Genomic DNA, 14,683 nt, shown 5'->3' with positions numbered 1-14,683 from the left:
CCTAGAGCCCGTTCCTGCTGGTCTTCAGCCTTGTCATGGCTAAGACTTCGCCTCATGCCTGCACCAAAGACAAGTCTCTCTCATTTGTCTTTGTCTACTGCTCAGCAAATTCTCACTGCACATTTCGTACCTAAGGTATAAAATAAGAATTAAAATCCCTTTGGGAGGCACTGTCGGAGACCACCATGTGGATTCTCCAGTGCAGTCAATTTTTTCCCTGGCACCAGAGCAGGTAATTCTTCCAGTGAGCACCAGATGAAGTAGCTTGAATTTAGAGGCCACATTTTATGAAAGACTCCTGTAGCACCCAGCAAAAGCTCACAGGATAAGCACCTATGAACTGAGAATGGCCTGACCGTGGGGTAATAGGCCAAGTCAATAAAACTGCTTCAGGCCGGGTGTGGTGACTCATGCCTATAATCCCAGCACGTGAGAGGCCAAGGCAGGTGGGTCACCTGAGGTCCGGAGTTCGAGACCAGCCTGACCAACATGGTAAAAGCCCATCTTTATTTTAAAAAATAAAAATTAGCTAGGTATGGTGGCACACACATGTAATCCCAGCCTACTCGGAAGGCTGAGACAGGTAAATTGCTTGAACCTGGGAGGCAAAGGTTGTAGTGAATCAACATCAAGCCACTGCACTCCAGCCTGGGTGACAGAGGGAGACTCCATCTCAAATAAATAAATAAAAACCACCTCTGGTATTTTTTTTTTCCTAGCATACACTTAAGTTTGCTGCACTTAAAATATACCCATAATTCAACTTCACTTTATCCCTACCTCTGACTTAGCAAACACATTCTTCCCCAGCTAACTGTACTAGTGATGTCATCACCAAAATGTTTCCAGGTCAGGAGGGAAAAATACCCTTTGGACAGATATCTCCTACCTCTAATGAGATATTATTTAAAAGACCAGGCATGGTGGCTCACACCTATAATCCCTGTACTTTGAGAGGCCAAGGAGGAAGGATCACTTAAGCCCAGGATCCAGCCTAGGCAATATAGTGAGACCTCATCTTTACAAAAAGGGTTTTTTTCCCACACACCCCTTCATTCAATACAGAAAGTCTTTTAAAAACTATTCAGGCGTAGTGGCACACACCTGTAGTTCCAGCCACTAGGGAGGCTGAGGTGGGAGGACTGCTTGAGCCCAGGAGGTTGAGACTGCGGTAAGCCAAGATCACATTACTGCACTCCAGTCTGGGTGGCAGAGCAAAACCCTGTCTCAGAAAAATAAAACAGCACTTAAGAATTTCAGGAACTCACATTTTAATACAAATTGTTAATGAAAATAAGCTTTATTACATCAAGTAATAAATACATACAAAGATGCAAACAGTTTTAGTCATTTTCTTCCAGATGTCTGATCAAGTTACAATAAACGAGGAACTAAGATCTACTTACAGTCTTAGTATGAAAATGTTCAGGGGTCCTTGTTGGGTTTGGTGGGTTGCTCTTTCTTCTGTATTTAGAACTTGTGCATTTTAAAAAACTGACTTTGAAGCACTAATAGTCATGCAAATGCTTAAGCAAAAAAGAAGTTACATTCAGCAGAATCTACACTGTATGGCAAATGGGAACCAGCTACTAAGTAAAGCGTGCTGTCAATATGCATTAAAAACAAAATCCCTAGAGTGGTATTAGCTTATGAAAAGGAACAAAGAACACTGTGAGTAACAAATGTATTCAAAAGAGAAGATTAAAGGGACACAACGGTGTCTTGGAAGCAAACTAGTTTACTGTAAGATAACTTTAGGAGCATCTTTTAAACCAATGCTTAAAAAAACAAACCAAAAAAACCTGGGCAGTTCCTAACTACTTAAATTGCAAATCCTAATTAACTGCAAAATCTTTTCTCAATCTTTGAGATTGTAGGTTCAGAGCCAAGTGAACCATGGGAGGAAAAACCGAACTGTAACCATTTTGAAAACAAGGGTTTCATCTGAACAAGGGAGATGAACTGTAACTTCTCATCCTGTAAAAAGATGGAAATCCTTCAAAACCAACAAGGAAGCTAGGATCTGGCATTCCGTTCCGTTTCTGCCAAGCACTCCCGAACCAGTCCTCTAGCGTGAATGATGCCTGAAAGAAGCAGAGACCCGTGATCAGCCGGTGCGCCGGGCCAGCCAGCCAGCAGAACCCATTCTGGAACAGGAAGAGGATCCATCCTTCCATGCGTGGCCACAAAACCCTCAGACAGAAAGGGAACTGGGGGCACCAAGATCCAAGCAACCCTGAAGGATGCTAACCACCCCATGCCCCTCCAAAGCCCTTCCCTCCTCACCACAACTCTGGGTCTCTCTAAACATTTCTTCCTGCACTCATGGTGGCACCAGCAAGCTGTCCTTCCATGACATTGTTAGGTGAAAGACATGTCTCCACCCAAATTCTTTTGTTTTGTTTTGTTTTGTTTTTTGAGGCGGAGTTTCGCTCTTGTTACCCAGGCTGGAGTGCAATGGCGCGATCTCGGCTCACCGCAACCTCCGCCTCCTGGGTTCAGGCAATTCTCCTGCCTCAGCCTCCTGAGTAGCTGGGATTACAGGCATGCGCCACCATGCCCAGCTAATTTTTTGTATTTTTAGTAGAGACGGGGTTTCACCATGTTGACCAGGATGGTCTCGATCTCTCGACCTCATGATCCACCCGCCTCGGCCTCCCAAAGTGCTGGGATTACAGGCTTGAGCCACGGTGCCCGGCCTTCCGCCCAAATTCTTTATGCCTGACCCACCATGGAGATTTTTCTCTGGCTTCTTCAGTCTGAATTCTAGAAAGAGCTTGACCAGTGTCAAGCAAGAGAATGCCTCTAGCTGCACACTCGAGGGCCCAGAGGACTGACTGCTGCCTGGTCCACCGGAACATCCCCACAAAACTCTGCAGCTACCTTCTGCCCTATGAATCTTCCTCAGTCTTGTGTGTCTACGGTTTGGTGCTCACCGTTTTTTCTTTCTGTCGTTACTGAACTTCATGAAATATGATCTTTTAATAGACACCAAGGATTCTATTTCTTCTAATAAATGACTCCCAGAGGCCACTGGGAATGACATCCCCACATCATCACCTCACAAATCTTAGAATGTAACTCAGAGCCTTGGAGAATGTTTTCTGTAAGGACCAGACAGCAAATATTTTGGGCTTTGCAGGCTCCACAGTCTCTGTCACAACCACTTCCAATTTTTTTTTTGAGACAACATCTTGCCCCGTCACCCAGGATGGAGTGCAGTGGCGCAATCACAGCTCACTGCAGCCTCGACCTCCCAGGATCAAGGTGATCCTCCCACCACAGCTTCCCAAGTAGCTGGGACTATGGGCACATACCACCGTGCCTGGCTGTTTTATTATTTGTAGAGATGGGAGTCTCACTGTGTTGCCCAGGCTGGTCTCAAGCTCCTGGCTTCAGCCTCCCAAACTGCTGGGATTATAGGCATGCACCAACACACCCGGCCTCACAAACCTTTATTTATTGACATTTAAGTCCAAATTTCACATAACTTTCACACATCCCAAAATCATTTTTTTTTTTCAACCATTAAGAACCATGACAGGCCGGGCGCGGTGGCTCAAGCCTGTAATCCCAGCACTTTGGGAGGCCGAAGCGGGTGGATCACGAGGTCGACAGATCGAGACCATCCTGGTCAACATGGTGAAACCCCGTCTCTACTAAAAATACAAAAAATTAGCTGGGCATGGTGGCACGTGCCTGTAATCCCAGCTACTCAGGAGGCTGAGGCAGGAGAATTGCCTGAACCCAGGAGGCGGAGGTTGCGGTGAGCCGAGATCGCGCCATTGCACTCCAGCCTGGGTAACAAGGGTGAAACTCCATCTCAAAAAAAAAAAAAGAACCATGACAGCTCAGTAGGTCACACCTGTAATCCCAGCACTATGGGAGGCCAGGGCAGGTTGGCCACTTGAGGTCAGGAGTTCAAGACCAGCCTGGCCAACATGGCAAAACCCCATCTCTACTAAATACAAACATTAGCTAGGCATGGTGGTGGGCACTTATAATCCCAACTACTTGGGAGGCTAAGACAGGACACTCTCATGAACCCAGGAGGCAGTGGTTGCAGAGCTGAGATCATGCCACTGCACTCCAGCCTAGGCAACAAAGTGAGACTCCATCTCAAAAAAAACAAAAACAAGACCAGGCATAGTGGCTCACGCCTATAATCCCAGCACTTTGGGAGGCTGAGGTAGGTGGATCACCTGAGGTCAGGAGTTCAAGACCAGCCTCACAAACATGGAGAAACTCCATCTCTATTGAAAATATGAAATTAGCCGGGCGTGGTGGCACATGCCTGTAATCTCAGCTACTTGGGAGGCTGAGGCAGGAGAATCGCTTGACCCCGGGAGGCAGAGGTTGCAGTGAGCCGAGATCACACCACTGAACTCTATCCTGGGCAATAAGAGCGAAACTCCCACCTCAAAAAGAAGTAAAAACAAAAACAAAAGGATTATAAAAACTATTCTTGGGGCCGGATGAGGTGACTCATGCCTGTAACACCAGCACTTTGGGAGGTCGAGGAGGGCAGATCACCTGAGGTCAGGAGTTCAAAAACAACCAGGCCAACATGGTGAAACCCCATCTCTACTAAAAATACAAAAATTAGCTGGATGTAGTGGTAGGCACCTATAATCCTAGCTACTTGGGAGGCTAAGGCAGGAGAATTGCTTGAACCTGGGAGGTGGAGGCCGCACTGCGCCAAGATCGTGCCACTGCACTCCAGCCTGGGTGACAGAGCAAGACTCTGTCTCAAAAAAAAAAAAAAAAAAAAAAAACACTATTCTTGTGGCTCTTGGCTCACGGGCTATAGTTGCCAACCTACCTACAATGCTCCCAACTCCCTGAGCTATCTATGACATATTTTCACCCTGCTGTGGCCTGAGCTTGGTCAGCTCGGGGTTGGCTCTTGGCCAAGGAGTGACACTAGGTCTTCCTTATTACTGAAAGGTTGGCAGCTTATACCCATTGTGTTGACTTGAACCAGTGCCTTTTATGAGTGGCTGCAAATCACTTGTTGGACTTTGGGACCCAGCATCTTCCCAAGAATTTCCATTCTGGTAACCAGCACCCCAGCTACCAGAGAGTGGCCCTGGGACCACCCAACTCTCAGGGCAAGACCAGGGTTGGGCTCCACATCCCTTCCCCAGGCCCTCTTCAATCACATCCTGTCATCCTACCAATCCCAACCTAGCTTTGAGATCCGTCAACCTCCTCACATAGGTTTCAGGAATTCCAAAGCAACCCTGCTCCTGGCAGCAGCCTGTCCTCAGCTGGCCCTCGTGTCACTGGGGTCATGACGTCAACTAAAGCCCACATTCATGCCACATATTTACAACCAAAGAATGCTCCTCTCCAAGGTTGCTTCTCCTGCCTTTTAGAGAATCCCAAGTTCCGTCTCCTTGAATGAGATCACGGGCTACAGCTGTACCGCACTGGAGCCTTCTAAAATGGAAATCCTAGCCGGGTGCGGTGGCTCAAGCCTGTAATCCCAGCACTTTGGGAGGCTGAGGCGGGTGGATCACGAGGTTGAGAGATCGAGACCATCCTGGTCAACATGGTGAAACCCCGTCTCTACTAAAGATACAAAAAATTAGCTGGGCATGGTGGCACGTGCCTGTAATCCCAGCTACTCAGGAGGCTGAGGCAGGAGAATTGCCTGAGCCCAGGAGGCGGAGGTTGCGGTGAGCCGAGATTGCGCCATTGCACTCCAGCCTGGGTAACAAGAGCGAAACTCCGTCTCAAAAAATAAAAAATAAAAATAAAAAATAAAATGGAAATCCTACTCTCCCTCTACTCCTCTTTCATTTCAGGAGGTAGCAACCTATTTGACATCCTTCCGAAATCTGCCAATCATGCCTGGCACGGTGGCTCATGCCTGCAATCCCAGTACTTTGGGAGGCCGAGGAGGGTGGATCACCTGAGGTCAGGAGTTCGAAACCAGCCTGACCAACATGGACAAACCCCATCTCTACTAAAAACACAAAATTAGCCAGGCATGGTGGTGTGCACCTGTAATCCCAGCTATTCAGGAGGCTGAGCCAGAATAGCTTGAAACTGGGAGGCAGAGGTTGTGGTGAGCCGAGATCATGCCACTGCACTCCAGCCTGGGCTACATAGCAAGACTCTGTCTCCAAAAAAAAAAAAAAGAAATCAGGCGGCCAGTCATACCTTGACACAAGTCCCTTGTGGTCTATCATCCCCTGCCTGCCCTCCCACTCTTCAGTCATTAAAGAACAAAGTGCTGGACCGGGCACAGTGGCTCATGCCTGCAATCCCAGCACTTTGGGAGGCCAAGGTGGGCGGATCACCTGAGGTCAGGAGTTCGAGACCAGCCTAGCCAACATGGCAAAACCCCATCTCTACGAAAATACAAAATTAGCCAGGCATGGTGGTGTGTGCCTGTAATCCCAGCTACTTGGAAGGCTGAGGCGGGAGAAGTGCTTGAACCAGGGAGGCAGAGGTTGCAGTGAACTGAGATTGCGCCACTGCACTCCAGCCTGGGAGACAGAGCAAGACTCCATCACAAAAAAAAAAAAAAAAAAAAGAACAAAGTGCTCTGAGCTTCCCTCCCCAAACCCTAGCTTCTTTGGGTCCAGCTCCAAAGAGGGGACAGCAGAGGGCAGTGCAGGCACCGATGACCCTGAGCTTGGCTTCCCTAGGACCAGTGTCAGCCAACAGAATCAGACCAGGCAGGAGGGGGAGCAGCAGGGTCAGAGGGCTTTGAACAGCCCCTTGAAAGCCGGCAGACCCTCTGGCAGCACGCAGGGTACGAAAGGCTCCCTGTCTGGACTCCCGTTCCTGGAAGCCCACTCTGAAGACCTCTGGCCCCCAAGATCCCTTGCCACCAGAACCACTGTCCACCTGATGCCTCCCCAGCAGACGGCAACTCTGTAACAGGACAGCAGCCCTAGTGGGTGAGCCCCATCCCTAGCCCACCCTCCCATGTTTTCCCCAAAAGTCTTTCCAGAGATAAAAGCCTAGCACTGTGGTCACCGGCAGGGCAATGGGGCCAGGCTTACCACGCTTCAGCCTCTCCATGGCGCTCTTGCTGCCCGCGTACGTGGGTCTGATTTCCTTCCCCAGCTCTTCAATGATGGCCAGCAGCTCTGCGTATTTGCTTTGGGGCACCTGGCTATTCCCAGTTCCCTAGAAGCAGAAAAAAAATGGCTTCAGCAAAGTTAGCCAGGCATGGTGGTGCGTCCCTGTAATCCCAGCTACTCGGGAGATTGAGGCAGGAGAATTGCTTGAACCCAGGAAGCGGAGGTTGCAGTGAACCAAGATCGCACCACTGCATTCCAGCCTGGGTGAGAGTAGGACTCCATGTCAAAAAAAAAAAAAAAAAAAAAAAAAATGGGTTCAGCAGACTGAACCTGACCCCAGGGCCAGAGGCAGGTGGGTGGAAAGGATCCTGGGCCGGTCAAGGGAGGGAACACAGCCCAGCCTCAGACTCCCGGAGTGCCCACCTCAGCTGGGCTGAGGCACAGCCCATTCTAGCGGACAACTACAGGTTAAAGAGATGGTCCTCACGCTCCTGTCCTCACACACCCTGGGAGACCACCCAGCCGTCTCTGGGAAGCAAGTTTATCATCTCCAGTGAACAGAACAGGGGAACCAGCTCTTCTTGGCTCAAAAGAGTCCACAGAGCATCTCCCAGGAGGCAGGCAGGAGGGAGGGCGCGTCCCAAGGGCCAAGCCTCGGAGCCACTGCGGAGACAGAGGCCACACCTGCACCACCAGGACCACAGCCACTGGCCACGGCCAGGCCAGAGCCTGGAATGCATTCCCTTCTCTCGCCATCGCACCAACCGGGCCCGCTCCCCAAAAACCTTTCCTCCCACGATCACCAGGAAGCCCCAGGCAAGCACCTGGATCCGAGAGGCTAGGCTCCCAGAAGGCCCACAAGCCCAGGCCGCCCGTTCCTCGGCCACCTCCTCCCACAGCTGCGCCAGCTCCCTGGGCAAGGCCCTCGCCTCCTCCCTCCTGCACCGCCGCCTCTGTCCCCTAGCCTCGCGCTCTGGCCTGGCCTCATCCTGGTCCGGCTGCTTGGCCTCCCCACGGCACCGCCTGCAGGCCTCACGGGCCTCCCGCCTGTCCCGGCACCGCGGTCGGATGGCCAGGATGTGGCACTGCCCCTGCAGGCGGTGCCTCTGCCTGGCCTCCCGCAGCCGACGCTTCGTCAGCAGGTCCCGCTCCTGGGCCCGCATCTGCGTCTCCTGGGGCAGGACAGCCTGGCGGGGCACGGCTGCGGAGCCGGCCACTGGGCAAGGAACAGGCTCCACGGCGACCTCAGAACACTGGCGCTGGGGCCCGGTCAGGGAGAGCATCTTTCCACTGGGACCTTCCCCAGAGGTGGCTCATCCCCTTGGAGATTCGGGGTGCAGCTGAGGTGGAGGCTGCCCCATTCCTGCCGCTCCCCAACCTGGGATGGGGGTACTAGGGTCATCCTTGGGCTGATAAGGAGCCCAGGTCTTGGGCAGTTACCAAGTGGGGGTCAGTCTGGAAAGTGGTGGTTCGAGGCAGCTGCCTCGCCCGGGCCACGGTCTCAAACACTGGCCCTCGACAAGAGACAGCTCGGCTCCCAAGACACAGCCGCCTCCTCTCTGCGGGGGCCACGCCCTGTGGAGAGCAACTGGGAACCAGCCCTCTCTTGTGTCCCAGCTTGGAGAGCCAGGGTCAAGGGCAGGCCTCACTTGCCCAGGCAAGAGGAGAGAGGAGACCCACCAGGGGAGCGCGTGGCGTGGGGGCTCAGTGCAGCTGGGGCTGCTGCCGCTTCCTGGTGCTCTGTGCCCGACACCTCACAGGTCCCCGCCAAGCGCAGTCCTCAACACCCTTCATTCTTTTTTTTTTTTTTTTTTTTTGAGACGGAGTTTCGCTCTTGTTACCCAGGCTGGAGTGCAATGGCGCGATCTCGGCTCACCGCAACCTCCGCCTCCTGGGTTCAGGCAATTCTCCTGCCTCAGCCTCCCGAGTAGCTGGGATTACAGGCACGCACCACCATGCCCAGTTGATTTTTTTTTGTATTTTTAGTAGAGACGGGGTTTTACCATGTTGACCAGGATGGTCTCGATCTCTTGACCTCGTGATCCGCCCGCCTCGGCCTCCCAAAGTGCTGGGATTACAGGCTTGAGCCACCGCGCCCGGCCAACACCCTTCATTCTGATGTCTTCTGAGCAGGAGCCCAGCCAAGGGCCTTGGGCTGAGAAAGCGCCATCCCATCCTTTCTGCTCCTTCACCTCTTCCACCAACTCTTCTCCTCTGATGGCGGGGAGTACATCTCCCCGCAGCCCTCCCGCCAAGCCATCGCCCGCACTGTCATACCTGGGTGTAGCCTAGAGACGGTGGCCCGTAGTCACTGAGCAGCTGGCGGTACTGTGAAGACGTCGCCATGCTGGTGGAAGGCGAGTGGACGCTCCCAGCTACAGGGAGGGGAGAGAGAGGCCGGGAGTCAGCTCAGCCAGCTGTGCCAAGGCAAGGACTCCGGTCCCGCAACAGCCCCGCCCAGGACCCGTGCCACCAACTGCGGCAGGACAGAGAACCCCGCTCTCCGCCTCCGGTCTGAGCAGCATAGAAGACTGCTAGCGGAATGGAGCTAGAAGGCACCCAGCCATCCCCAGCTCTGCAGGGGCCGCTGGACCTCACGGAGCTCCCTCCCAGCCAGCCAGAGCCTTCCGAGCAGCAGGGCTGCTCCCAAAGACAAAGTTACTGCCATGCCACTCCCGGTGTCACCCCTGCCCATCCCTTGTCCCTGTGTCCTGGTCCCCAGAGGCTGAGAACCTCAAGGCCACATCACACCACAAGCGCCCTCTGCCGTGGAGGCTGGTCCACACGAAGAGAGCTTCCTAACACACGAAGCCTTTTTGCTCCTATGTGCCCAAATCGCTGCGTTCAACGATGGGGAAGACAGGGGGAGGCCTTGGAATATGAGACCCAAGCCTACCACGGCCTCTGTGTGCCCCAGAGAAAGCCCCTCGACCTCTCTGTACCTGTCTCCCCTCCCCAAAGAGGGGACCAGACTCTTGGCAGTCTACATCCCCAGGGCTCTGCACCCCAAGACAGGAGGGTTGAGGCCCCACATACGGGAGGCAACACTAGGGCCTGTCCAGGGCCGCAGTCAGGGACCAAGCAGGGCCCAGCCCAGCACACAGCCTCCTGGATGTGGGAGGGGAGTCCGTGGCTGGGAGCACGCAGCCCCGCAATGGCGTCCCAGTGGCCATTAGCGGGGAAAGGATATCCTGCAGAATGACAAACAGCGGTAACCATGGAGAATTTACCTAGTCCTCTCCTCGGCAGCTGCCCGCCTGCCGCCCCCAGAGCCACACGGTCTCTCTCTCACACACACAGCGGGTGCAGCAGACTTGGCCCCGGGGACAGACAGCTGGTGCCAGGCTGGCCAAACCCACCAGCTGCTGGTGTGGGCGAGGGGAGGGGCAGAGGAGGAAGTTAGTTCAGGGCCTCAGGCTGGGGGCGCTGGGAGGAGCCCTGGAGAGAACCCTGGCTCCAGGCCCCTCGCCGCAGAGACCTGAGGGGGTGGCCCCAAGCCTCACAGCACAGAGGAGGCCAGTGCCCCAGCACCTGTCTCTCCATCCGGGAGCGGGGACAGTCCCCAGCTATCTCCCTGGGTCTCAGGCCAGCCCTGGATGCCGCCACTGCAGCCCAGGGCTATGCTCCGGCTTGGGCTGGCCCGGGAAAGGCGGACTTGGACCTGAACTGAGCAGAGCGCTGTGCCACTCCGAGCCTCAGTTTCCACGCCTCCCACGTGGGGATGACGAGACAAATGCCCTACAGGGACGGGCTGCTGCTCAAGACGGGGAAGCACTCCGCCCACGACCTCCGGCCACGTTAACGGCCACCGCAGGAATTGGCCAGGGCGGTGTCCCCAGAGCCTCCTCACCGCATCAGCCAAACCCCCATTTCCTGAGCTTCTGATGTGGCAGCAAACGTGGAGTGGGGAATACAGGCTCCGCCGGCACAGACCTGGGTTCCGATCCTGGCATCGAGGGCCAGCCGCCGGGGGGAGCATCGTGGACAGAACCCAGGGCATCTGGAAGACCCCAGCACCGCGGCAGGAGGAGCGCTGGCCGCTTCCCGGGCACCCTCACATCCCCCTCGGTGGGCCCCCGTCCTCCTGCTCTGCCCACTGATCCTCAACCTCCCCCTTTCTGTCGTCCCCCTACCCCCATCGGCACCAGCCCCAGCTGTGCCACTGCTAGCTGTGTGACCTCAGACAGTGCTCCTCCCTCTCCTGTCCTCAGTTTCTCCATTTGTTAGAGGCAGTGCTTCCCAAGAGAAGGTCTACGGGCTCTAGATCCGACTATTTGATGATACCAGGGTTAGGTTTTGCAGGGCTGAGAGGGAGGAGAAATGAGAAATCGTCCCATTTTGGCTGGGCGACTAGAGCCATAGCTCGGTGACCCCAGTGCTCGGTCCAGGCCAGTTCCTTGTTGAGGGTTGGGGGTGGTGTCTGGTCCTGGAGAGAGCGGGCGGAAGGGCCTGAATTCCACTCATGGTCACTCCTTCCTGCAGACACAGAGACCGGGACACAGGGTCCGCGTCAGCGCAGGCCGTCTCGGCGCATCGCAGACAATGAGCGCAGTGTGCAGGAGCGAGGGGTTGGCAGAGGCCAGGAAGCTCCCGGGGCCAGGCGCAGCTCCCCGCCCCCACGCCAGACAAAGAGCGCCGGGGCCTGGGGAGCTGGCGGCCTTCCCGCCACTTGGGGCGCCTGGGGGGCTCTGGGGCGGGGAAGGCGGGGGCTTTGTCTAACTCCACCACTGCCACCACCGGCCAGGCCGCGGCTTGGCAACCCGTGAGCAGGAGGCAGGGCTGCAGGGCGTGAGGGATGATGACAAGGAAGCCGGAGGAGCGGCGGCAGCGGAGAGTCCATCTTGGATGCAAATGGCAGGAGGGGAGCTGGGCTTCGGCAAAGGGGCCCATGGTAGAGGGGCGGCGGTGGGGAGGGGGGCACGAAAAAGCCCAGATCCGAGGATCTCGGCACTCCTGGAATTCTCCACCGGAGAAAGAAGAAAAGCTGAGTACAGGTGCAGCCAGCCCAGAACAGGACTTCAGGGGTCCCTCTGAGTGCCGCCGTCCCTGTGACCCCAAACCCCACAGGTCCCAGTTTAGGGTCCCGGCCCCGATGACAACAGGGCAATCCTGAGATGTCAGCCTTGCCCGGGCAGGCAACAGCAGCCCCTGCCCTCCCCACAGGCCAAGAGGAAGAAGGCTACTGGCATGCCTACCTGGCAACAAAGCCCGTCTTTGTAAGGTCTGCGGACCCCAGAGGAGGTGAGAATGTTTGAGAGGAAAACAGTGGCTGTTTGCTCTTTGGGACTCGGAGCCCAAAAGTGAGCAATTCAACTCTCCCTCCGCACCCTGGCGCTTAACTCTTTCCAGCCCGTACACCTCAGTGTCCAAGGTTTTTCTAATATCGTTTGTACGGGTTCCAACTTCGGATCTGGGGAGTTAGGAAATCAACGTTTGCAGACAAGGCCCAAAACTCGAGCAGGAGAGCCAGCGTGGCACCGGTGACCAACGGTGCCACCTCCCCTCCCCCTCGAGTCCTTTCCCCCTCTTCCCACGATGCACCTTTTGGGGAGTCTGTTTCCGACCAAGTGCCAGAGCGGAGGAGCCCCAGTGAGGGCAGAACGCCCGGCACCTCCGAACCCCTCGCTGCACCCACTCTCCATGGCTCCCTTGGTCTCCTGGGCTCAGCCTGAAGCTGCCTGACAACTTCTGGAGGAGTTTCCTGCGAGCGCCTGGCTGCGGCCACAGCCCCAGGAAGGGCGAGGAGAGCCCCTCCCGGCTTCTGCATCCAGGGCTTTCCAGGCCCAGCCCTGCGGGCTCCCAGATGGGGCGTCCGCGTGACCCGCTGCCCCCAAGCCCGAGCTCGGGCCCCAGCAGTCCCAGGGATGAGCCAACTTCGTTCACTCCGCGCACACCTTGAGGGGATCCGCGCGTGCCCGCGTGAGGCAGCCCCTGCTCCCACGCCCCCGGCCAAGGCCCCCGGGCCTCCGAGTTCGCTGCCCACCCGCGACCCCGTCCCGGTCCCGATCACGGCAGGCCGGAGACCTCAAGGCCCACGGCAGCCCCGCACCCCTCCGCCCGCGCGCGCCCGCCCGCGTGGGGCCCGGCCCCGCCCGCAGCGCCCCCGGCCCGGGCCGCTCCGCGTCTCCCGCTCCCCAGAGCGGCAGAGCCCCGCGCCCCGCGCCCCGCGCCCCGCGCCCGCGCCCGGCGCGGCCCGGGCCGCTCCCGACTCCCGCCGGCAGGGGCCCTCGCCGAGCCGCCCAGAAGCGGGAGAAAAAGGAGCCGAGAACAAGCCTCCCCCGCCCTCGCCCTCGCCCGCCGCGCTCCATGCGATCCGCAGCCGCCGGCGCGGGGGTCACCCCGGGCCGCCCGCCCCGCACCCCCAGACGAGGCCCTCCGCGCGCGGGGCGCACCCGCGAACTTTGGCGGCGCGGGCTCGGAAATCATGGCGGCGGCAGCGCTGCCCCGGGCCGGGACCCTGAGCCCGCTGCCCCCGGCCTCTGCGGGCGCCCCCGGGAGCCCCGGACTGAAGCTGGGCGCGCGAGCCCCCAACTTGGCGGCGCTCGGGCCGCGACGCACGCGGCTCACTCACCGGCATTGAGGGCGGCGGCGGGCATGTGCGCGGCCAAGTTCGGTTTGTAAGACATCACCCCGGGCGGCGGGCGCGCCGGGCGCGGCGAAACCAGGCCGCGAGGGCAGCAGCGGCGGTGGCGAGGCCGGGCGGCGGCGCGGCGGCCCCGGCGGCCCCGCGCCGGTCCGAGCGCCCGCCGAGCGTCCGCGCACTTTTTGTTGTCGGCGGCTCGGGCCGCGCCGGCAAATATGGCCGTCCGCGCCCTGCCGCCGCCGCAGTCTCACCCAGGCCCCGGGCGCGGCGCAGGGGCGGCCGCAAACTTTCCGCGGAGCCGGCGGGGCGGCCGGGGCCGGGAGGGGGCGGCCCGGCGTCAGGGGGCGGCTCCGCCCGCGGCCGCGCCCCGCGCCTCCGGGTGCGCTCAGCGCCCGCAACTTGCCAAAGTTTAGGGGGCTGGGGTCCCGGCGGCGCCCGAGGCCCGCGCGCGTCCGGGCGGCTGCCCCGCGCCGGGCGCCCCGGGGGTCCGCCGGCGGCCGCCCCCGCGGCGGCTGCGGGAGGCCGGGGCGAGCGGGGATCCGAGGAGCACTTTCTTCCCCTTGACGGTGGGGGCAGGGATGGAAAATTACCTGGAGAAAATGGTGGCGAGTGGTGTATTTAAGCACGTAGATCATTCCAGACGCCCAGGTCTGGCCAAGCCCCAGGATTAGAATAACCGATGCTTGACATTGATTTCAAATAAATTTCATCTCTCTGTCTGTTTGAAGTGGTTTAACCCTTTGGGGACCCAAGACTCCTTTGAGACTGACAAAAGCTAGAGGCCTTCACCCCCCAACCCCTCCCAGGAAAACTCACACCTGCATCAGCACAATTCCACATATAGATTCACTCCAGTATTTAAGGGAAGCACCTACTATGTGCCACTTACTGTTCCAAGCGCAAAGGATACAAGAATGAACTTGGCAAAGTTTCTACCCCTGGAGTTTACATGGCAATTTTTGATCCTCCTTCGACCCCAGCCCCAGCCCCTCCTCGGATCTGATTGAAACGTAATCATCGAGTGTATTCTGGATTTGGTTTAGATGAATAACCTGAAGGT

At 57.1% G+C, this 14,683-nt stretch overlaps 1 protein-coding gene across 4 annotated transcripts; it reads right to left on the bottom strand.

The window, feature by feature from the left end:
* Positions 1-1,254: 1,254 nt before the first annotated feature.
* Positions 1,255-14,297, bottom strand: CDK2AP1 (cyclin dependent kinase 2 associated protein 1). Of its 4 annotated transcripts, none has more exons than XM_010342747.3 (4): positions 14,214-14,297; positions 9,318-9,415; positions 7,020-7,146; positions 1,255-2,084 (listed from the first exon to the last, which is right to left on the bottom strand). In XM_010342747.3, exons 2-4 carry the CDS (start codon positions 9,384-9,386, stop codon positions 2,017-2,019), a joined length of 264 nt encoding a protein of 87 aa, XP_010341049.1. In that variant the 5' UTR covers positions 9,387-9,415; positions 14,214-14,297; the 3' UTR covers positions 1,255-2,016. The 4 variants fall into 4 exon arrangements, with proteins under 4 accessions (XP_010341049.1, XP_039328122.1, XP_074258209.1 ...); XM_039472188.2 differs by lacking the exon at positions 14,214-14,297 and adding an exon at positions 13,612-13,960; XM_074402108.1 differs by lacking the exon at positions 14,214-14,297 and adding an exon at positions 12,236-12,342.
* Between the last annotated feature and the right edge of the window lie 386 nt (positions 14,298-14,683).

Source organism: Saimiri boliviensis, chromosome 7 (assembly GCF_048565385.1).
Source record: "Saimiri boliviensis isolate mSaiBol1 chromosome 7, mSaiBol1.pri, whole genome shotgun sequence".
NCBI lineage: Eukaryota > Metazoa > Chordata > Mammalia > Primates > Cebidae > Saimiri > Saimiri boliviensis.
Note: the sequence above shows the minus strand (reverse complement) of the source record. Positions and strands in the feature narration are given on the sequence as shown.

What these genes read in the sequence shown, in the direction of transcription:
- CDK2AP1 (XM_039472188.2), bottom strand. Translation starts at nt 13,666, where the DNA reads ATGTCTTACAAACCGAACTTGGCCGCGCACATGCCCGCCGCCGCCCTC. An exon ending in CGCCGCCGCCCTCAATGCCG is followed by an intron (nt 9,416 to 13,611) that starts GTGAGTGAGCCG and finishes CCCTCCCTGTAG; the next exon opens with CTGGGAGCGTCCACTCGCCT. An exon ending in CGTCTCTAGGCTACACCCAG is followed by an intron (nt 7,147 to 9,317) that starts GTATGACAGTGC and finishes TTCTGCTTCTAG; the next exon opens with GGAACTGGGAATAGCCAGGT.